The following is a 25,558-nucleotide window of genomic DNA, read 5'->3' on the forward strand; positions in this document are numbered from 1 at the left end:
GGTTGTTTCGGAAAAGTAGTTGGCATCTAACATTGTATAATTATCATAATGATGTTATTTAATATTTCGTTGTAGCATAGTAACGAAAATATTCGATTTTGAAAAAAAATATATCTGAAGTCTACATATTGAATAGCGTAAAACGAAGCGGTCTAGTTCCTATTTATCTTTGGTATACATACAGTGCATCGTATGACCATGAAGCCGTATGGCAGATTTATAAATTGGACAAACTGCATATCCACCTGACTAAGCGTAAATTGAAGCCAGTCTATCAATGACCGTACATTCATGGGCAAAAATTCCACACTGGCAGTATACCGACACCATCACGTATTTCAATTGTATGCCGATAATATCAATGTCAATATGAAATGACGTCACAATCATAATTTATAATCACCGTTATTGATGTTAGTATAAATTAAAACGCTAAGTGAACAATAAAGCTATATTAAAATTACTGAATAACATGAGATATTTGTAATTGGTTTCTCACGTTGTTTGGATATTAAAAATGTTTTGTTGGTAGGAATATTTGTGGTTCCTTGTTGTAACAAGGAGTCCAAAATGATATCAGAAAAACGTCGTTTTTTATTTCTGCTTCCATAGCAACCACGACAGCAACCAGATTTTACACAAAACGTTTATAAAATCCTGGAAAACAGGACATTGTAACAACCATGGACCATTTGTTCTGCTGTTGTTAGTTTTACAAACATGGGTCATTTGTTCTGCTGTTGTTAGTTTTACAACCATGGGTCATTTGTTCTGCTGTTGTTAGTTTTACAACCATGGGTCATTTGTTCTGCTGTTGTTAGTTTTACAACCATGGGTCATTTGTTCTGCTGTTGTTAGTTTTACAACCATGGGTCATTTGTTCTGCTGTTGTTAGTTTTACAACCATGGGTCATTTGTTCTGCTGTTGTTAGTTTTACAACCATGGGTCATTTGTTCTGCTGTTGTTAGTTTTACAATCATGGACCATTTGTTCTGCTGTCGTTAGTTATACAACCATGGGCCATTTGTTCTGCTGTTGTTAGTTATACAATCATGGACCATTTGTTCTGCTGTCGTTAGTTTTACAACCATGGACCATTTGTTCATCTGTTGTTAGTTATACAACCATGGACCATTTGTTCTGCTGTCGTTAGTTATACAACCATGGACCATTTGTTCTGCTGTTGTTAGTTATACAATCATGGACCATTTGTTCTGCTGACGTTCGTTATACAACCATGGACCATTTGTTCTGCTGTTGTTAGTTATATAACCATGGACCATTTGTTCTGTTGTTGTTAGTTATACAACCGTGGACCATTTGTTCTGCTGTTGTTAGTTATACAACCATGGACCATTTGTTCTGCTGTTGTTAGTTATACAACCATGGGTCATTTGTTCTGCTGTCGTTAGTTATACAACCATGGACCATTTGTTCTGCTGTTGTTAGTTATACAATCATCGACCATTTGTTCTGCTGTCGTTAGTTATACAACCATGGACCATTTGTTCTGTTGTTGATAGTTATACAATCATGGACCATTTGTTCTGCTGTCGTTAGTTATACAACCATGGACCATTTGGTCTGCTGTTGTTAGTTATACAACCATGGACCATTTGTTCTGCTGTTGTTAGTTATACAACCATGGACCATTTGTTCTGCTGTTGTTAGTTATACAATCATGGACCATTTGTTCTGCTGTTGTTAGTTTTATAACCATGGACCATTTGTTCTGCTGTTGTTAGTTATACAACCATGGGTCATTTGTTCTGCTGTCGTTAGTTATACAACCATGGACCATTTGTTCTGTTGTTGTTAGTTATACAATCGTGGACCATTTGGTCTGCTGTTGTTAGTTATACAACCATGGACCATTTGTTCTGCTGTTGTTAGTTATATAACCATGGACCATTTGTTCTGCTGTTGTTAGTTATATACTAACAACAACAGAACATATGGCCCATGGTTCTTACTAGAAGTATTATGTACCTTATCACAACCCTAATTTAAAAAACATGATTTTCTGCAACGTTCGACGTCATATTTCCATAGTATGTATTGGTGACGTCGCATTGATGTTCGTACGATTTCAGTGACGAAACTGTATTAGATTGTAAAACACGACTCGACAACAATAAGACTTAACAAGGTCAAAAAATACAAACACAATTCTTACCTGGTATTACAGTCCAAACTGCAGAAGTCGATAACTTTTTCTCCGAAGGGAAATACGGATTGACAACCTTACACTGAAGCTCGGTTCCATTTCCCTCCATCGATGGAACCAGTTTTAGAACACTAGTGGCTATATTTTTACATTCACCGGAATATTTTATATTCGATACATCCAGTGGACTGTATTCATTTTGTCCACGTGGTTTCACAAACCACTTGATGGTTCCCACAGGATATCCAACATTAGCAGTGCATTTTATTGGCTTCTTGATCTCGCGCTGGTCTACTATTTCTAAAGGCATGGTCATTTTTGGGGCTTTAGGAGCGGCTGAAAAAAAAAAATAAAAAAAAAATCTACCATAGAAATTATAAATTGAATTAATGAATATACATAACAATGCAGTATAAGGATTGTAAGAAGTTCAGCCAGAAAACATGTTTCGATAAATATATATTAAAGTTTACTATAAACTGCAACTTCCAACATAATCTAGGAATTGCAGTTTTCGACTGTGTTTCAAAGATGTTGTTAGCGAATATATCATCATTTGTGCAGTAATATATTCAGAATTGGATAAGATGATATCGTCGAAAGAAAAATTACAACTACTAAAACCTATTCAACAATATGGATGTTCGTGGTTTCCTGACTAATATGCGTTTCGTCGTGTTATCTTTATTAGCAGTGACTTCTATATTTTTCAGTCTGAACTCTTGTTTACACCCACCTCTTATATATAGATATCCCCTCTCAGACAATGTTTGAGCCGGGCTGTAGACGTTGCACTCATATGCCCCTTCATCAGTACAGTCGATTTTTGTAAAGTTCAGAGACACGCTCGCAGATGTTTTGGCTATCTTCAGCTGGACAATTAACCTGTCTGTGTATTTTTTGTCTGGTGGATCCGGATTACCGTTGGAGGAAACATTTAATACTTTAGTTATTCCTGACCCTTTCTGCTCATGCGTAACGGTAAGATGCGTCCACCCTACCAGATTGTGGTGTATGCACCGGACCACGACGGATCCGCCAGCGACTGGGGAGCCGGCATTGGACATTCTGATAGCTGAATGGAAATAAAAGATAAAGAAAAATCATAAAACAATAATTGAATGTAAAAGACTATTTAATAATTAACGTGTGTTGTACGAGAAACAGTTCTTCTTAGTTACATTCTAGGTCACTTAGCAAGAAAGTTGAGAGGTATTTTAAGTAGCAGGTTGCTAGGACTTGCTTTACTTTATTTCTCCAAGGAATCATTATATCGCCGTGAAACTTCCACATAGTCTTTATCACAATAACTGGTAAAAACTAATAACTGTTCTTGATTTACCTAAATTCATCTTCTGGAAATGTAGAAAATTCAGATCAGTTCTTTATTACTTTGACCCTTTTTGTTCATTAGTGGTGATTATATATAGTGAACAATATGCCATCAAATTTAATACTTACACGGAACCCCACTGATGGTAGGCGTGTGTACTGTTGTTGAAAATGCTTTCTCTTCGAATACTGTTTCAGCTGTAGATGAACGTAATTCGTATGAAATAATGATTTTGACATATTTGCACAGCAATTGCATTTTGAGAAATACGCACACTGTGGTACGATAAGAATACCGATAGTTATATGTCTCTTAAGAGGGAAGTTATTTCTGTGTGAAGTTGCTTTTATGTGCAATAACATTTTTAAAAATATTTTTAATTCTAATACCTGTTGTTGTATGATACACATCTTTGGATGACGTGGACACATCAATTGTGATCGGATTTTGTGACGTTGTAAGTAAAGTTGGGACAGTCGTAGAGGGCGTCGTGACCGTTGTCGATAGCGTTGTTGCTGTCGTTTTTGGTGACGTTGGTAGATCAGCTTGTGTTGTGTCATCCCAAGAAGGAGTGTGCATTTTTGTTGTTGGAATGATTTTGGGGTCTGGTACAACTGTCAAAGTAGTTGGTTTAGCAGCAGATTTCCCTAAAATTGAAAAGAAAAATAAGTTAGTATTTCGTATATAGGACGCAAATATAATATTAAAAACAAAACGTTTACGTAGTAAAGGAAAGCACTTAAACTACTGTAAGCGTCCTTGTTTTAGTTTAGTTAATTTTTAGCGCTTTTCGCGCTATCTTTAAAGCACTAATTCATGTGCATTAGTGAATTCCGGTATTGTACCACTGAATTCTGTTAATTTATATCATACAATTTTTTTCGCATTTTTGCTAAAATTTGACTGCGCATAATTAAGTACGTATATAGTAAGCCATTTGTAGATATTGATATTGGTAACTTTGAAAAATCGACTTCAGGTATCGTCGCACTCAAAATTGAAAAATTTTAAACTATAAAAAAATTGTGCGCATTAATTTACTCACTGGTTGTAGTGGTGGGAGCTGTTGTTTTCCCCCATTTCCATAGTTTCGGTCTATCAAGAATAGGAACTGTAGACAGAAGACTTTCTGTTGTTGTTGAAATGTCTTCACTAAAATCGTCTACAAAGAAAAGGGCATTGCAATATAATGATTTAGTGATACTGTAGTGTATACAGAAACTGTGTAATAAAGTGGTGCTCCTGTCTTTAAGTAGCCTGAATATACAGTCGTAATCACTATTTAATAACGTCATTGTATTAGTAATGTTTACTGGGCATGCGTTGATACTAAAACGACAGTTCCATGTGTGTAACCTAGAATGGTGTTGCTGATGTATTTAGAGCAATCCATGACCACGAACAGGTTCCATTAAAATCTCATATCATCCTAGCGCACCATTGTCTAGTTTAAAAAAGGCCATGGACAAATTACATGGAAAGTTACATAAGTTGTTATTTCTGTGATGTTTGATTTTATATTTTATTAAATCACACAGATAAAAACTGAAAAATATAACAATCTAAATTGTGAAAGCATGATATATGTACAAAGAAAAAAACTGACAATGAGATAAAATCCACTTACTTTCTACACTTAACAGTGGTTTCTTTGGAAGTTCCTGGAATTTCTGGATGTCCACCTGTACCTTAATACTCTCATAGTCCACAACAAAGTCTCCGACATTGATCACTCTCAAACCTTTCCAATCGAAAGCTGGAGAGGAAGTCTTAATAAGACCTTGTATGGAGGTTGGTTTCCTCAGCTCGCTCGTCTCACGAAAAACAAGTTCCTCTAATACCCGGATGCTGCCAGATCTGGAACAACAAAGTCGCCATACCTCACCAAAATGTCGTGTTAAAACACCACTTGAAAATTTCATTATACTGAACTGTTGGTCACACGTACTCATAATTATCTGTCAGTGAATCTTCGACATAGATAACCGCCAGTTAAACGTCGACGTAATGAACACTAAATTTAATTTTGATATGAGTGCCTGTCATTGAAAATTGATAATATACTAGTGGTGAACTTTCAATGAAAAGTCTATATTATGAAGAATTCATGATAGTGAAAAATCAGTGGTAATTTGACAAAATATTTTTTGTTATGTCACTTCCTCAGGTTGAAAACACACCGTATCCACCTAACATAGGTCAGCAATTGTATAATTGTTTTCAATGATGAATTTTCTACGAAAATTTTACCTAATGAATTTTCTATGAAATTCGTCACAATTATATCTGTAATTTAAATATCTTACTTTGATATAGGGTCAATTTTGTCAAAAACTTCGTTATTTCGTAAACTTCGTCGATTTGCGTAGTAAATTAAATATTGCTACCTGAACATCACCCTTACAAAGAAACACTGAACTGGGGTAAATTTAGGCTTATCAAAATATGTTCGAATTTCCCCCTTATATTATGTTTATCTTATAATGTTCATGATTATTTTGACCTCGATATTTCTGAGTATCTAAAAAAAATTCTGAATTAATTTCACTATGACCAGTAAAATAAAGATAAAATGTTTAGATTATTGCGTTATCATTTTTTTATTCATTTTTATTTGAATTCATCTTTATTTTTGATTTTCTTTTGAACTTGTTAATTTTTTTAAAAGTTAAAACCTGATCCTAAATCATAATATATTTGGTGATGGGGATGGTCTCTGTTAATTCCGGTACAAAATTCACTAGAGGTCATGATCCATTCAAAGTTTTTGTTTTAAAATAGAACTAGAGTGAATGTTTAATGATACATTTAGCATCAGACAAGAATCGTATCATCACGATAGCATATAGAACAGAGACATAAATCTCGACGGACACGAGTTTACGTCAGATACTCCAACAAATAAAATCTAAAATGACTTGTTAGCTTAACGGTTGTTTTATCAACATGCGACTTTAACTTATGACATTTTATTAATGTAATACATTAATAAGAATTAAGGTTTCATATTAAGTGGAAGCTTTCTAAAAGTATCATTTTGGATCATACTAGGACCGGCTTTGCGAAAACAAATTCTGAAAAGAATTGTTATTCTACTGCTGTTTTCATTAATAACATGAAATCACTTCTTCCAATATCGTATCATTTTTTTACCTGAACACAAAGAAATTGAAATGTGAATGTTTTACAAGTTTAAGTTTTCTGTTGAATAAACCTGTCGGAGATCTGTTATTCAGAAGTTATGTCAAGGTTTAATTAAAAGATCAAAAAAAAATACAGTTTGACTGTTTTATAAGATTTGACGTTTATCAAATATATTAAATTCTAGGTCTAATAGATATAATATAGTTTTATGTAAATTTAATATTTTGATACGTAATTTTCGTGCTGTTGGCATATGCAACATAAATTATACAACATTTTTTAATTCAAATACATTTACAAGTTGAAATCGATTGATTGATTGATTGATTGATATTATTGCAGATTGTAAACATGTTTCATTTTAGTTGACAATCGTGACAATAGCTCATCAATTGCAGCAAAACATATGACACAAATAATGAAATGCGATTTCAATTTCATAAATAATATGTGATTGATCTGCATATTTGAAAGCAAGTCATATCTTTTTACCACATTAGTTGTTGTGGAATAAAACATAAATGTCACCCGATTTTAAGGAATTTCCGCTTGCATTCATAATTTATTACATGTTTTGTGATTTGAAATGTCATACATGTATGTACATTTCCGATAATCACAAAAATTACGAATAATTACTATCTGGAATTCCATGTGTTCATTACACAATTATTTTAGTGCGACATAAAATAAGTTAATTTCAAAATTAAAATTTTAAAATTGCGATTGCATGGCTCAATTTTATTGTTTCAATTTTAATAGTTTTGGTTTTAATTATAATATCCTCATTATAAAGAATTTCATTTTATCTATGTCGAATAAAGATCTAATAACTGTTTGAAATTATTGTGAATTGAAGCGGGTGTAACAATGAGTAAAATTTAAGCATTGATGTTACTTTTTTTTAACTTTATAGGAGTATGAAAGTAATTTTGTCTGCAAATTGCGTAGCGGATTCTCACAGACGTTTGCAAAAAAAATTATGACGTTTAGAAATAGTTACATCAATGCTTATAATTAATTTTTCAGCCTACTTGATAACATAAAGTACGTTTAAACGTACGATTCCCTTGATTTTCCAATGGACTATTTTTTCTAAATCAATACGCAACGTCGACGTCTCTATTGCGACGTCATGATTACGTCTGATTTTGCGCCATTTTCGAATTTTTTCTTCATAGTATCAATCAGAGAGTTGGATTTAGTATGAAAACAAATAAAAAAATAATTATTAGATAGTGATTAAAAACCTTTATTTTGAAAATAAGTGCCTGAATGGCGAGGATCTGTCTAAAAGGAGGCCAGATGATAGACTGCGTTTCTGTATGTTTCCACCCTTTTCATATTCAAAATAGTTACAATGAATGACTATCTATGGTCACAAGCCGCCACATAACGTTTTCAACGTAATGCAACCATAGCTATACAAATTCACCATGCATACTGTACCTTAGCATTTGTACTTTGCATCCGTAGTAATTTCCTGAGTATTCGCTAAATAAAAACAGTCCATCCATCTGAAATAGAAAGAAACTAGTTAAAACATTTTATTGACAAGATTTGTTGTCAATAAATAGGCAAACATCCTAAATAAGAAATACTTATTAGATACAATTGTCCTTAAAGTGTACATGTGCTTTACCTAGGCGAAAATTTTAAAATGCTATTATGCAGTAATCTATTGAAAATCATCAGGTTTGATGAATTCAGCTGTGAAAATCAGTCAAATAGTAGACAGACACACATGTATAATGACTTAGGAACATCAATTACAACACAGAATATATACGCTGAAATTTTTTTAATTTCTATGTCTTATATTATAGGTGGAAACCGACATGTAGAAACCACTTTACAAAAGCTACTGACACTGTAAAAGTGTGAAATGAAATTGTAGACCACAACTAGGTTGCATGTACTTATTTCACTGCACTGTAGATGTGGATTAATAGAATCTTACGTGGGTCTGTGAAGTGGACAGGGATATTTTAACCCGAGAGAAAGATTTTGGCCGGTCAATCCGAGGCTTGCCGAGGGTTGACGGTCAAAATCTTTCACGAGGGTTGAGTTATCCCTGTCCACTTCATAGACCCATGTTTGATTCCTTTTCTCCCATACTTATTAGAAAAAATGATGAAATTCCACTTGGTTTCCAGCTTTTTCATCACGCCTTTATCGCAGGAACGTCGTTATGCGTCAAAAGTGATGACGTCATCTACAATGCGCGCCGCATGTAATGATGACGTCACGTTATTGTCTAGCGCGTGTGAGTTATCTTACATCCTCCCCCCCCCCTCCCCCCTGTGTAAGATAGAGATAGCTTTTCCTTAGCAACCACGGAATATCCTTGTGAAGTGTGGGAGAAATATTGATTTTCGGCAGTACTTCCAAAGATTATTTTCAGCTCTTATTTGTACATATAGAATTAAGTACCTGTAAGTTGTAAGTATTGCAATTCTCAATATGTTGGTAATTTTTTAGTTTTGATAAAATATTAAAGACTCATTTAGATTAGGGATTTTAAAAATTACGGTACATAACTCTAAACACATGAAGGATTTATTTACATAATAAACATCCGAAACCTTGGCAACCATCATCATAGCATTACCAACCAATCCGAGACCTACCTCGTGACATAACGGCTTCTCTATTTCTGCATATTGTCTCGTGTTCTTATTTCTCATGCCTTTAGTAAATGTTTGATTTAGTAAACGAAGCTGAACACTGGCTATGACCATTTCTGGAAACAGTAAGGAAACAAGGTGTACTTTATTACCATATTGTCTTGATCGAGTTATCTTACATCAAATCATATTGTATGTACTGTGTCCAAAATGAAGGTCAGGAAAAAGGAGGCTTCGTGAAAATTAAAAAAACCAGTATATAATGATAGAGTCACGACTGTTGTCAAATAGTGAACGATAATTGTTTTTGTGTATGAAAAAAATATAAAAATAAAGATGATAAAATAAATAAATATTTATTTAAAAATCGGCTTGGTGAAAGTGAAAGTGTTATAAAGTTCTCTATCACAAAGCTTCTTTAGCTCATTTTCAAACCGAGTTTTGATGATTGGGGATGCTAATTGATTTTTTACGGAAACAACTACGTATCAATTTGTGTATCAGTAGAAATGATATGACAGGCGTCATCTATCTCATACTTACTGTAACCTGATTCATCAGCCTCGGATTCTTCGTCTAGAAAATAAATTGTTATAATAATTACTCGTAATGAGTTAACATTGTGATAAAAATATCAAACAGATTGCAGTGTCTGGTTTTGTGAAAGTGTAACATGAAATGAAAGTTTTGTTGTTTTCCCTGTACACGTGAATTTAAATGTAATGAAATGTATTAATTAAAAACAATAATATCGCAACCCCAAACGTTCATTCTTCACAAGACCACGAATACAAGCATAAGTATGTCATGTATTACAAAATGAATGCTCATTTATCTTTGTACATATCCCCGAAAGCTCACACGGTCACGCGGTATCCCAAAAATTAAACAACTGTGTTTATAATAACGTTTACGACAAAGCTTAAAACTATGTTGCACATATACTATAAAATATTATTACAAATATTGTAAACCAATATAAAGTTGTGGCGATTTACTCTTTTCGATTTCATGCAATTGGAATCTTTCTCAGCGAATTATTAGCATTATTGTTAATGCTCATGTATTTGAATCATTTTTGCAACAGATAATGTTTCGCCATTTTTAATTGCAGGTAATATACGCAAATGTTTTTAATTCTAAGAATTATCGCAAGCAACACAAGTTGGTTTTTCAATCGAATTTGAATGACTTACCTAATGGACGCATGAACACCACAGCGATGGCTGTAAATAATCCCCCTATTATCAAAACTGTCATAATTAACATTGGTATAATACACACATTCCGTTTTCGCTTCTTCGTGGAAAACTGACGAACAAGTTCTGTACCAGAGTTTTCGGATTCCTTTCGAGAAAAAGAATCACCGGATCCCATATGATGATTTAACACCGTGGAAACTTCCGAATGATTGACATTGTTCATACCCACATATCGGTCCCTGTATTTTTGTTTTTTACTTCCATTTTTAACTGATAATGTCAAGGTCACGGAAGTTTCTCTTAAGTCATTTTTTGTTTCCCGCCTAATTTCTCTGTCGCTTTGTCGTTTACTTCTTCGTCTTTTATTGTTGTCCTCTACAGAATTCTGCAATCAATAAACAAACAATTATTAATAAATAAATAAAAGGAGATTGGTTGTCCTCTACATATTTCTGCAAAAAACAAAGAAAAATGAAATAGATAAGAAAAAATGTTGTAATCTACAAGAATTCTGCAAACACAGAGGAAAAGAATAATAATTAGAAAGCTTGTTTGACATCTACAGAATTCTTCAAAAATGAGAAATAAAAAGCATATTTGTTTTCATATACGGAATTCTGCAAAGAACAATATGAGAAAAAAATAATTAGGAAGTTTGTTGACAATGAATGTTCAGGCATTGTTAATATAGAAACAAAATTATCCTTTCAATACGTTTTTTGTCTTTTGCCGGGTTTTTGCATTCAGCATTATTATGAATTTTGTTTTAGTTTCCTAGTTGATGGATATATCAAGCATAATACCGAAAAACACAATGGCACATCGGACATTTAGCAAAACATTAACATTTGCTATAGTAAGTGGACGAATTGCTCCCTGCAAAAAATCATAACATTTACGCATTTGTAACATTATTTATCGCCTAATGTTTTTAAATATAATTTATGATATCAGTTTATGTCATATTTACAACGTTCACCAGGCAAGGCGTTGTCAAGTATGGGGAATTTTAATATTCATAACAGCACTGCAAGCAATTTCTTCTACACTACAGGTGTTCTCAAACATACATGAATGTGCTGATATTTTCATGCTGATTAAAAAAAAGCATTAGACGTTTGCATACACGCATTACTTCCTTGTAAAAGATATGCAGTGATATCGTTGGGATAATCCATCCATGCATTCTACAGATTTCACTCACTCCCCTTGTGGGTTAGGTATCGATTATTAACTTATTATGTCATTAGTTTGATATGGTATAATGTTGATACTTTGAGATATATTGTATGAGTAGGTAATATATTTAAGGAGGTGAGCAAGGATTTCCTTTTCAACCTTACTATTCCCTGTCTATTTAAGGGGGTAACCGTTGGTCAGTTTATATCGTGACAGTTTATAGAAGTTGCATTGTGCCTGTCCCTTAAACATCAGACAAAAGTGTATAGTTGCTGAAAGGGGAATATATTGGAAAATAAATCAATGCAATATATCCACCGAAATTCAAACCCATACATATGCGTCTCATAGTATATCAATCAGCCTCCATGTGCATTTACATACTGTATATCAATATCAGCAGACAATGATGAGTGATAGTTAATGCTATTCTATATGCTATTTTATCGTATGATGAATGATATAGCAATGCTGTAGAACTTAGGATAATACCATGACACCATATATATGTTCATGGTAAAAACAAAAAGGTGGAGCACCAAAAATGATACTAAATGGGTCATAAACATTAGTTAATGCTATTTTATCTGCTATTTTATCAAACGATAAATGATATAACAGCATTGTTGTTGAAATATGTATACAAACATAAGATAATATCATGATACTATATATATATGTACATTTTATAAAACAAAAAGGTGGGGCCGCGGTGGCCGAGTGGTTAAGATGCACCGACATATTACCACATGCCCTCCACCTCTGGGTCGCGAGTTCGAATCCCATATGGGGCAGTTGCCAGGTACTGACCGCTGGTCGGTGGTTTTTCTCCGGGTACTCCGGCTTTCCTCCACCAACAAACCTTGCACGTCCTTAAATGACCCTGGCTGTTAATAGGACGTTAAACTAATCAAACCAAAAAGTGGAGCACCAAAAATGATACTAAGTGGGTCATAAACATAGGTAAAAATATTCAAATGTTAATTACAACGAATCTGATTCAACTATACGTAAAGTTATCTTAGTATGAATTACAGTGGATGGGCCATAAACCAATGGAATAGTTATCCTAGTAGTGTGTATATTAATAGGTGATGGACATTTACATATTCAAGGATGTCGTATATATCGTGATGAACATGTACGTAAAACTTAGTTTATGGAAGGGAGTGATTGATGGTAAAGAAATACTCATAGCCTCCTTATTTGCATATTTGATAAGTTGTTTATAATTTTTTTAAAGTTGCATATATAATAAAGTTATTTTGCGCATGAAATATGCAGAACAACAGAAGATCCACGTTTATACGTCTTATGTTTTCTTAAAACAAATCTGAATTGTTTATTTTTTAAGTATTAGTTTATTCTTAATCTACATGTAGATAACTCTTTTATGTGAAATAATCAAATATAGATATATAAATGACGTTTGTCATAAATGTAAACAAATCTATTTTTCTTAGATGGGATCATAAAATAGGGCAATAAAACGCTTTGACATATAAAGTATATGTATGGAATAAATTATAAAATTACGTCATCACCTTAATCACATCATAAAATTGTTGTGGAAGTATGAAATTTATGTAAACATAACAGTTATTGTTTAGACTATAGCCATAATGACAAACACCTTCAATTACATTCATGTAGTTCTTATTCATAAAGGAAACGGTCTTTCAAGCATGAGTCTACTTCTTAGTTGAGAAAAAATCTTCTTCAAAGTACACTCGCAGTGTAAATGTGTTGCAAAATAACATATCAAATTAGTACATACAAAATGTAATATTCATAAAGGAAATGTCTTCTTAACTTTAAGTTAAAGTCCTTGTTCATAGGGGAAATATCTTGGGTTCTTCAACAGATGTTTCATTTTGGGATAAATTGATAGCTATATGTGAATACATTAGAGGCAAAGATCAAAGGTCATTAAGCCAAATTTCCATACTCACTAAATAACTAGATAGCTAAATTGGCCATTCATGATGTTCTATAAGATCATTGATATGATTTGTTACAACTCATAAAGATAATACATCACTAAATGATTAAATAAAACAACGTGTCTTTTAATTTAAGTATGAAAGTGGATATGTGGAATGGGTCCCCTCCTGTGTGAGGGCAACCCAATGTATCATTTCTCTCTTATCAAAAATGAAACTATTTCTTCTTAAAAAAAGTTGTTAAAACAAAATTACTAAATAAATAGCTAAAAATTGTTTGTTGACATAAACAAATGCTGAATCGTAGAGTTTATCTTTACATACGATAGTAATGTCTTTTTCTTTATACAAATGTATATTATAACCATGCATATCAATGAGTTTATATTTAGATTTTTCATACTATTGATTTGTATGTAAAGATAAAATAATACTGAAATTCCAAAACATACATTCAAAAGCTATAAAGTTTTTTTGACAAAATATAGAGTTGTACAAAAATATCATTGACTATAACAGAAGAGAACCAGAGACTCTCTATATTAAGTTATCTTTGTTTCTTTCATGAAATTTACAAATGAAATATATTCTAACTTGGATAGCTTTTTGACACAGCAAGAAATTCTGAATATGCATGACCCCATATCACGATGCATGTTTGCCATTGAGTCGGTAGGCGACTGTTTCGTGTTCTTCAACACATGCCAGCAATTCATATGACATACACAAGCATGTATATGCAATTTTACAGAGACATGCAATGTCCTTCTTTAATTAAATTGTCATTACACAATATGCATTGTGCATCTCACAATTAAGAAAGAAATTAAAGTTAATGTGTATATTATATAAGTATGATTGCTCAGTGAGAACAAGTAAGATATTATTTCTTATTAAATTAAAGACCACGAATTTGCTGAATTATTAATGCAGCTTTTCATACAGATATCATTTAAAATATTAAGTTAAAAAATAAACTACTCATGCATGTATAATAAATGCATTGTCTTGCTAGATACAAATTAGCATAAATGATAGAGTAAATGCAATTATATTATTAAATATTATTAATATTATCTGATGACACGAAAAAACAGGGATATCACCATTGATATAATATTTTCTAACGTTTTTAATAAACACAAATTCTATATTAATATCATTATTTCCTTGTTTATGATTTTACGTTAACATATACGCTTGTAACGAAACAATGTTTATATCATTTGTACACTTCTTTATCACCACTTCAAATTCTAAACTCAACTTTATGATTTTTGTGACAGGCATCGACATTGATGGATAGTTATATTTTTCACAACATTAAAATATACAGTTTGCTTTGTTTTTACCATGCAAAATAGGCTGAAAAACTTATCCCACTTTTCTTAATGGTTTTATATTACCAGATGTACAGTTAACATTAAAGAATACATCTTTAGCAATACTTGACGTTAATTTCTGTTGCAGGTGTTTCCTACTTGTAGCTTGAAACAAAAGCGTCGACTTAGATTAAAATTCATGCAACTGAAGTCAGTGACTTTACTCTGTGTTTAACATCAATTTATTTTGAGAAATAGGAGTCTGTATTTTTACAATACCATGGGACTTAATTCAGGAGTCAATTGTCCTGGCAGTATCCCCGTGCTTTACGTATTGTTTGAATGATGCTTCCGGTGTCTTCAAATGCCATGTCTTGATGTCTTATATGGTGTTTGTTTTATAGAAGACCAAACTAAAATCGACTGGTTAATAAAACTGACCACTAACCCGTCACCACTTGAAAATGGTAGCCAGGCGAATATTGTGTCAGACGTTTTATCTCCGGCCTTCGACCTTTATGTATTAGTTACTGAGTGGTTAATATGTCAGACCACTGCACTCAAATTGTTGCATGGGCAGCCAACTAGTGGATTATTTTCAACCACTATCGATCCTTATCGTTGTTGATGTAACTGATTAAGGTTTCTGACATTCTACTATAACTCTATTCTAACTCTGATTGATTGACTAGAAAATTAAACAAAATGTGTCTGAAAATAGATGGCAAATACATGGACATCTGCTTATTTTAAATACTTTTGCTTGGGCTAGGAATACCTCAGATTTTCACCTGTTTTTTTTTCCTTTTTGAAATACCTTACAACGTGGGCATTACACAGGAAATTACAGCTTTTTTAAAATTTGTTTGTCCACCGCCTCATACGTTTGTTTAGCAACACATGATGATACAGATCCCTCATACTTACCGTCCGGTGGATTTCTTTAGGATTATCGATGTAGCATTTATTGTCATATCTACTGACATGAGGAACATGGCGTGGTAGAACCGGCGACTCCTTGGGAATGTCCGGGAGGGGTCTGCTCATGAGGCTTTCCTTGGAGATCCTCCGGACATCCTGAACCCATTCATCACACCTGGATTCCTGGATCGAGCTTAGACAAGTGTCGGGCACAAAAGGTGGGTCTGGGTACTGCCGGGGATCATCAAACATGGATACCCAATGTGGTGTCCCCATAGTAAATGGTCGTTAAGAAGAGCTAGTTAAAGTTATGATATATCCAATATTACGTGGTCATTGTGGAACGAAACAAGAGATATCACAGCATTAAACTCCAAAATTGGTATGCATATTCCCTTCTGGTATTATTATGAACATTTAACTAAACAAAACAAAGCTTCTTCCTAAACATTGCCACTGAAAGAATAAGCTGTATTTAATTATATGCATCCACTTATGACTCCAGGCAAATATTCTTCTTGCTCGTGACAATTTTAACGGCGTTACACATTTCACTGTATCCGAAAAATCAATCAGTGATATTCGAGATGTAATCCTCTTGTGAACATGTTGTACTTGTAACACTATTTTCCAATATCTTCTGATGGTTAAAACACAAACCACAGTAGCTCGTGCAACAGGTAAATGATCACACCTGTGTCACTATATTTGTGTTTTTACCTTGACATGTAAAGATATTTCTATACCTGTGGTGGCTCATCCCTTACACAAAGCTACAACATGGTGTATAGGGCACAGGCAACGGTAAGATACATACTGGTAGTTCTGGTTGTAGATATACGGAAGTATACAGGGTAAAAACCATAAATGAATTACAGAACGCGATTAATGTGACATCATGAAATATTCTCGTGGTCGTGAGTTGTACAAAATTAATTTCACTCCGTTATGACCGTTATGAATTCAGAGAGGTTAGGGGCCCTCGACGGGATGCACGGTGTGATTAATTTACCTGTGATCCCAAACTGATGAGTGAGGATCGTACATACTACGGCTATGTATATTTTACCTGTATGTTATTTCTGTTAGAAGATACAAATGAAGAAGGCGGTACAAACATAAAAAAGCTACAACTTCACCTGATGCTTATCAATCACTGGCCTAATACCTGTAATAATAGAAGATGATTATTCTTGGAATGTAATAAAAAGGAATTGTGAGTATTTATTGTTTGTATGGCAACGTATCTCTTTTATCAAACTGACACGGGACATATTACTGAAAACCGTCCAGTTTCTGCGGTGTCTTATTTTGCGTTATTATGCCTTGCAACTTTTTATAACAATCCGATTTCGCAATTTCCTTTTTTTAAATTCTGAATTCTACTGTTTATATTTGCGTAGTGATAAATGTTTTAACTAATTCCAATAACCAGCAAAATATGATAATTATACTCCTACACAAAAATGACCTTGTTTACATGTTACGATAATATCATTACTGAATATTTGTCTCACTGTCGAATTGTAGTGGAGTCAGACCGTCTGCTACGAGTGATTTAAACGTTCAGAGCCAATATATGATTGTAATTATAGGGTGATCGGGCGATCAAGGACTTGAAACGACCAGAGGTCACCAGTACAATAACGTGGGTTTTCTACGGGAACTCCGGCTTTCTTCCATTCTAATACTCCTCGCGAACTTACAACTGTACCATCGAAAGTTGTTTGTATTAGTTTGTTTCCCAATCTATATAATATATGTTGAGTTTATTTATTTGAGAGTTCCACTACACTATTGACACAATCCAAAATATATCATCCAAAACAAATGGCATATATTATGGGCAATAACAAATCAAGTTCCCAGGTTTTTTTTATGTAGCCTAATATTACAAATGTTCAGTTTACACTTTAACTGGATGAATAAATATACTTCATAATATATTGTTTGCCACTTAGCGTTTGTACAACAGCATATATTATCGAAATACGTCACATGTCAATCAATTTTTTAAAATACTCCACATGGGATGACTGAAATGTTTAAAGAGGCATTATTTATCAATCACGTCACATATCCCTTTTCCTAGAAACTTTATTTGCTGATTTAATTATTCCATCAGTAACTTACTTTATACATCTAAAAATTTGAATAAATTTTCACGAACAGAAACAAACACATCTATAGCGGTTTAGGAAGATAGAACCACAAACATTAGATACACCGTAACTGCATCAATCATTATATCATTGTGTCACATGATCTGTCACGTAGCCCTAGATGGAAGCTTTGTATAAAATACAAAGAATATGACAATTGATGGGATGCTACGCTACGTTCACAAACACAAGGCAGTATTGTACTACCGGATGTTAGTATGTGATGTTGGTTAGATTTTCACACTTTTTACAAGGTATTAAAAGCCCAGTAAGACAGATAGCTCGTTGATTTTGTTTTCTTTTAATATTATTTTTGAATATTTATTCATTTGATTGATTGAAAGTTGTTTTTATCTTTAATTTTGCTAGACATACATATGCTTATATCATGAGTTAAATTTTTACTCCTTTTTACATAATATCACTCATAAAACGCAGGTTATCGACTTGTTTCAACAATTAAGTCTAAAATGTTAATCAAACAAATTGCTTCATTCTTTGTCATTTAATGAGTAAAAAAATCAAAACACAATCACGTCCTGTTAACCTGGCTTCGATTTCTCGAAACAAAAGTACAGACTTAAGTTAAAACTTAAGTTTTTCTCACTATGTAACTAATGTGAATTACACTGACTTAAGTCAGTTTTTGACTTAAGTTTGTTTCGAGAAATTGCGTCTGGCCCCGATTTCTCGAAAAAAACTTAAGTCAAAAACTAACTTAAGTCATAAATTTTCATATAACTTACATAAGGAGAAAAACTTAAGTTTTGACTTAAGTCTGCACTTAAGTTTCGAGAAATGGGGGCCTGTTCTGGTTTCTGCAGCTCACATTGAAATATCGATATGAGCAAATATTTTTTTCACTTCACTTACATAAAAAATATTTTATCATGATGCTTATCCATATCATGATGATTTTTTTTTCATGCTTATTATTCTTTTCTTTAATTGATTTGAACCTGCACCATCCTTCAAAGATAATTTAAAGGAAGTTATATGGTTTGACACTCAAAAGATATCTCCTTATTTATATTTATATTTCTCTCATACCTACACGTGTAATACTGGCTGGTCTCGGGCAATACACCCATGTCGTCTGAGGCTGTATTGCACAGCTACTCATGCAATAAAGCATCGTGATGTCACAACGTCTACAAAATTATCATTTTCTCAGTGCAATTTGTTTTAGAAACTAGGCTGGGTTTACTTTAAAATATACAAACAACGGGATTTGGGTTAAAAAAATATCACGCATTTTTCATGTACGGAGAATTGACTTGCAGTCTCATTTTTTTCCATTCTTTTTTCAAAATGGTGGATTATTATAGAAGGGTCAAGATATGAGGGAAAATACTCTTTGATACGTGGATATGAAGGATAGGTATATTCTACCCTCGGAATCACAAAAACTCAGCAAGCCCCGGGTTTAATAACATTTTGTGACTCTCGGGTAAAATATCCCTATCTTTCTTATCCACATACGGTCATAACAAATAAATTGATTTATCACATTGATTTGTATAAACAAGAAATGAGATGGGAACACATTTTATACAATTAGAAGGGTTATATAAGAGTGTTATCGTGACTTGCCTAACAGTAAATCGTTGGTATGCAAATCAGCAGGATTAGGAAATGCTCCTGACGTATCGATTGTCAAACTCTTATGTACATAAATTATGATTTTATTGTTTTGTATCGAAAGGAAAATTGCCCCGCCTTTTCTTGTATGGTATTGATTAGTGGGAAAAGAAGATATTCATACAGGACATTATAGTAAATGTAAATCAAAATCGTTGAAACAAGGATCAAACAAATAAAAATATAAATGTGTAAAAATGCATAAGAAATGAGATGTGTGCTCCAGAAGGGATTAGCGATTCAACAATTACAAAGGCTGTAGAAATTATGATAAATCGCCGGCGAGGAAAATCTTGTTGTTGCAACTTCATTGATTGGGAAATACTAAATGTTATATTGTATAGATATCATGCATTTTTTTTTTTTTTTTTTTTATTTTTTTTTACATATAATTATCACGTGTTCATTAAATAACTATTACATATAATTATTACGTGTTCATTAAATAACTATTACATATAATTATTACGTGTTCATTAAATAACTATTACATATAATTATTACGTGTTCATTAAATAACTATTACATATATAACTATTACATATAATTATCACGTGTTCATTAAATAACTATTACATATAATTATTACGTGTTCATTAAATAACTATTACATATAATTATTACGTGTTCATTAAATAACTATTACATATAATTATTACGTGTTCATTAAATAACTATTACATATAATTATTACGTGTTCATTAAATAACTATTACATATAATTATTACGTGTTCATTAAATAACTATTACATATAATTATTACGTGTTCATTAAATAACTATTACATATAATTATTACGTGTTCATTAAAAAACTATTACATATAATTATTACGTGTTCATTAAATACAACTATTACATATAATTATTACGTGTTCATTAAATAACTATTACATATAATTATTACGTGTTCATTAAATAACTATTACATATAATTATTACGTGTTCATTAAATAACTATTACATATAATTATTACGTGTTCATTAAACAACTATTACATATAATTATTACGTGTTCATTAAACAACTATTACATATAATTATTACGTGTTCATTAAACAACTATTACATATAATTATTACGTGTTCATTAAATAACTATTACATATAATTATTACGTGTTCATTAGATAACTATTACATATAATTATCACGTGTTCATTAAATAACTATTACATATAATTATTACGTGTTCATTAAACAACTATTACATATAATTATTACGTGTTCATTAAATAACTATTACATATAATTATTACGTGTTCATTAAATAACTATTACATATAATTATTACGTGTTCATTAGATAACTATTACATATAATTATTACGTGTTCATTAAATAACTATTACATATATAACTATTACATATAATTATTACGTGTTCATTAAATAACTATTACATATAATTATTACGTGTTCATTAAATAACTATTACATATATAACTATTACATATAATTATTACGTGTTCATTAAATAACTATTACATATAATTATTACGTGTTCATTAGATAACTATTACATATAATTATTACGTGTTCATTAAATAACTATTACATATAATTATTACGTGTTCATTAGATAACTATTACATATAATTATTACGTGTTCATTAAATAACTATTACATATAATTATTACGTGTTCATTAGATAACTATTACATATAATTATTACATATTCATTAAACAACTATTACATATAATTATTACGTGTTTATTAAATACTATTACATATATAACTATTACATATAATTATCACGTGTTCATTAAATAACTATTACATATAATTATTACGTGTTCATTAAATAACTATTACATATAATTATCACGTGTTCGTTAAATAACTATTACATATAATTATCACGCGTTCATTAAATAACCATTACATATAATTATTACGTGTTCATTAGATAACTATTACATATAATTATTACGTGTTCATTAAACAACTATTACATATAATTATTACGTGTTCATTAGATAACTATTACATATAATTATTACGTGTTCATTAGATAACTATTACATATAATTATTACGTGTTCATTAAATAACTATTACATATAATTATTACGTGTTCATTAAATAACTATTACATATATAACTATTACATATAATTATTACGTGTTCATTAGATAACTATTATATATAATTATTACGTGTTCATTAAACAACTATTACATATAATTATTACGTGTTCATTAAATAACTATTACATATATAACTATTACATATAATTATCACGTGTTCATTAAATAACTATTACATATAATTATTACGTGTTCATTAAATAACTATTACATATAATTATTACGTGTTCATTAAATAACTATTACATATAATTATTACGTGTTCATTAAATAACTATTACATATAATTATTACGTGTTCATTAATAACTATTACATATAATTATTACGTGTTCATTAAATAACTATTACATATAATTATTACGTGTTCATTAAATAACTATTACATATAATTATTACGTGTTCATTAAATAACTATTACATATAATTATTACGTGTTCATTAAATAACTATTACATATAATTATTACGTGTTCATTAAATAACTATTACATATAATTATTACGTGTTCATTAAATAACTATTACATTACATATAATTATTACGTGTTCATTAAATAACTATTACATATAATTATTACATGTTCATAAATAACTATTACATATAATTATTACGTGTTCATTAAACAACTATTACATATAATATTACGTGTTCATTAGATAACTATTACATATAATTATACAATTATTACATATTATGTTCATTAAACAACTATTAATATAATTATTACGTGTTCATTAAATAACTATTACATATAATTATTACGTGTTCATTAAATAACTATTACATATAATTATTACGTGTTCATTAAATAACTATTACATATAATTATTACGTGTTCATTAAATAACTATTACATATAATTATTACGTGTTCATTAAATAACTATTACATATAATTATTACGTGTTCATTAAATAACTATTACATATAATTATTACGCCAACCATATCTATACCTATCAATACTTACATGTACTGTAGAGACACTTTTCCTCAAACAAGAAACTTTCTACTTTTGTTAGTGATTGACAGGGTTACCAGTCAAAGGATATATATCTCCCACAAAAAGAACAGTTATAAGGGGTAACTAAGAAAGCATTCATCATTAATATTACTGTGAGGGGCCGAGATGGCCGAGTAATTAAGATGTCATAACATATGACCTCCATCTCTTGGTCGCGAGTTCGATTCCAAAATGGGGCAGTTGGCAGGTACTGACCGCTGATCGATAGTTTTCACCGGATATTCCGGCGTTCTTCCACCACCAAGCCTGGCACGTCCGTGCATGACTCTGGGTGTTAAAAGGACGTTAAACTAACTAAACCAGTACTTTCTACAAATCTTTGACAGCTTCAACACACAATAGCATTAAAAAAAATATTTTTGGATCTATCCTAATTTTTGTTTAATTATGTTTATTTATGATCTTTTATTTCACTTATATCAGCTAATAGGGCCGAACATAGCTACATACATTACATGTATTTTAAATATCTGTGAGAATCGCGGATTTTCTTTTTCAATGTCGCGTGATTGTGACTAACGTCACCTGAGTTATGTCTTCGGGGGACGCTAACATGGTAAAAGTGAGAGACAAATCTGTGATTGATCGCCATTTGGTAAAAACACAGGAAAGAGAAATTATTTTGCAGTTCTACTACAGGGCATTGGCGTCATACCGGATATGAACGAAAGTGCAAACATTCATCTCGAATTTATGTTTGAAAGGTATAGACTGCATGTCTATATCTCGAGATTTATAGATATTGTTTTTGTTTTTAGTGACATAGGCATATCCCGGCTTTAACTCAATAGGTTTGGTGTAAAAATTTATAAAGTAATTATTTCAAAATAGTACATACCTTTTACTAAAATGCTGAAAATTTATTGCAATAAAGTTTAAGCACAACAAAAGGATAATATATTACAACGATGGATTAGTTAATTCAGAGCAATTGATGTAACCTCAAGTTAAGAACATGAAACAAGTGCAATAGGTTTAGTACTTTTTTCTTTAAGCAAAGAAAATACTTTGTAGCCGAATAGCATCATAGCTCACTCTTTTTAACCCGTTCGTTGATTAATGTGCCCATACACAAGTTGAATGTCATTATATAGCAAATTATTATGGAATAGTCATCATTGGTTTTAAATGCAAAAATGTGAGGGATAGTTGTATAGAGAATATTCCTTGTTTCTTGATGAATACCAGTTATATTTCATTGAGTGAGGTGGAAACTTTGACTTTTTTCATGAGTGCGAAGCCTACTTTTATCACCTATTTATCATATTTGTTTTCTCGCTTCCATTTACATTTTTTAGGGGGAAATATACATGAAGAAGTCACATTGCAACATCTGATAACACCGTAAAAATGTGAAATGAAGTCGTAGACCACAATTTGGCTTCATGCTTTGACCATATGTACTAGCACATTTCACTTCAATGTTGATGTAAATATAATGACATTTGGCAGTACTGCGACCAATTATTTTCAGTTCTTATATGAACTTAAATTAAAACTTATGCATTGAAAGCACTGTTATTCTCAAACTGTTGGTAACTTTTGGTAATGAATAAAATATTAAAAGCTTATCTTTATTCGTAAGTATGAAAAAAAGGCACATATAACTTTAAACTATATCAACATAAATTCTTTATTTTTTAATAAATGTTTGGAAAGGAATTTAATATTTTTAATATCACTGTCGTGAACCCGTGGAATAGCGCAGATGGAAACAACGGTGATTGAGATTAGTGTTGCTGTTTAATATTTGTGTTAATATATATTTTTTCTTATTAAAAAAATATATTACTAATGTATTGTTGCAAGCATAATTTAAATTCTTTCCTTTTTCTTTAAACACAAATAACTAACGAATGTATAAGAGTTTCCTCCCTTCGCCCTTTGTTAATGATATTTTTGAATTCCAAACCTGTGTCCTATATAAGTTTAAATGTACTATATTCTTTCTTCTCCATTTTAAGGCGTTAAAGTCGTGTTACATAAAAGTTATAGACGTGTACAGTTTTTCTGTTATTTGATCAAATAGCCTTTACCTCTTGTGGATGAAAATTTATAACAAAATATATTGATGGTCAACTAAATCATAAGTACTTGTCTCACTCGTTTAGTTTAACCAAGTCTTTTATTGAATATTATTTTGAAGAAAAATATCATTTAGAAAAAAATATTGTATATCCTGAAATTTATCAGTTATATTGTAGTCAAAATGTCTGTGATAATTTTATGTTAAATTGTGCTCGCCAATAAAGGTGGCTAGTTGGCTTTTTCTTCCGGGCAAGATTTGTTTCTATTCAACATTCCGTTTTGATGTTTTATCATAACTTAATCCAAAATGTAGCTTGAGAGATTTTTCCTGACGAAATTCCAATCAAAACATTGTTATTTTTTATGGTTTATCGGTGAGTATGGTGCTATATTCTGTTTAAATCTCCCTGATCCGCTCTCTTTTTCCATTTCCAACCCCAATTTTGCATGACCTCACCAGCTAAGCAAACATATAAAAATGAGGTATTATCACATTATTCAAGTACTTATAATTAGTTCTAGTATATAATATCAATGCATTTTTGTGTTTGTGTAAACTGATTCTAGCGTGAAACTATTTTTCTTCATGTAATTAGCCTCTTTGTTAAAACCTTAAAGATTGTTCTTTGTTACATATATCTGTAGTTAATTAATCTTTAATCTGGGTATTTCTAGTCCAATATCTACAATGATAATTAAGTCTATAGTTTCGATTAATGATTAAGCATTGCTAATCCGTGTAAGAATAGTTTTAATAAATGTTCCTTCTTCCTTGTTTA

General features: G+C 31.3%; 1 protein-coding gene across 1 annotated transcript in view; it reads right to left on the minus strand.

Annotated features, from left to right (window-relative positions):
* The window catches only part of LOC138307712 (uncharacterized), a 29,127-nt gene extending 12,507 nt beyond the window's left edge, over positions 1-16,620 (minus strand). Inside the window, exons 1-11 of the mRNA XM_069248553.1 lie at positions 15,846-16,620; positions 10,469-10,859; positions 9,816-9,848; positions 9,276-9,388; positions 8,095-8,162; positions 5,129-5,358; positions 4,547-4,663; positions 3,891-4,148; positions 3,630-3,698; positions 2,905-3,243; positions 2,178-2,504 (exon numbers count right to left, since the gene is read on the minus strand). Of these exons, the coding sequence (XP_069104654.1) occupies positions 2,178-2,504; positions 2,905-3,243; positions 3,630-3,698; positions 3,891-4,148; positions 4,547-4,663; positions 5,129-5,358; positions 8,095-8,162; positions 9,276-9,388; positions 9,816-9,848; positions 10,469-10,859; positions 15,846-16,115 (2,215 nt within the window). The 5' untranslated portion in view covers positions 16,116-16,620. The remainder of the gene's footprint in view (positions 1-2,177; positions 2,505-2,904; positions 3,244-3,629; positions 3,699-3,890; positions 4,149-4,546; positions 4,664-5,128; positions 5,359-8,094; positions 8,163-9,275; positions 9,389-9,815; positions 9,849-10,468; positions 10,860-15,845) is intronic.
* Between the last annotated feature and the right edge of the window lie 8,938 nt (positions 16,621-25,558).

Source organism: Argopecten irradians, chromosome 14 (genome assembly GCF_041381155.1).
Source record: "Argopecten irradians isolate NY chromosome 14, Ai_NY, whole genome shotgun sequence".
NCBI lineage: Eukaryota > Metazoa > Mollusca > Bivalvia > Pectinida > Pectinidae > Argopecten > Argopecten irradians.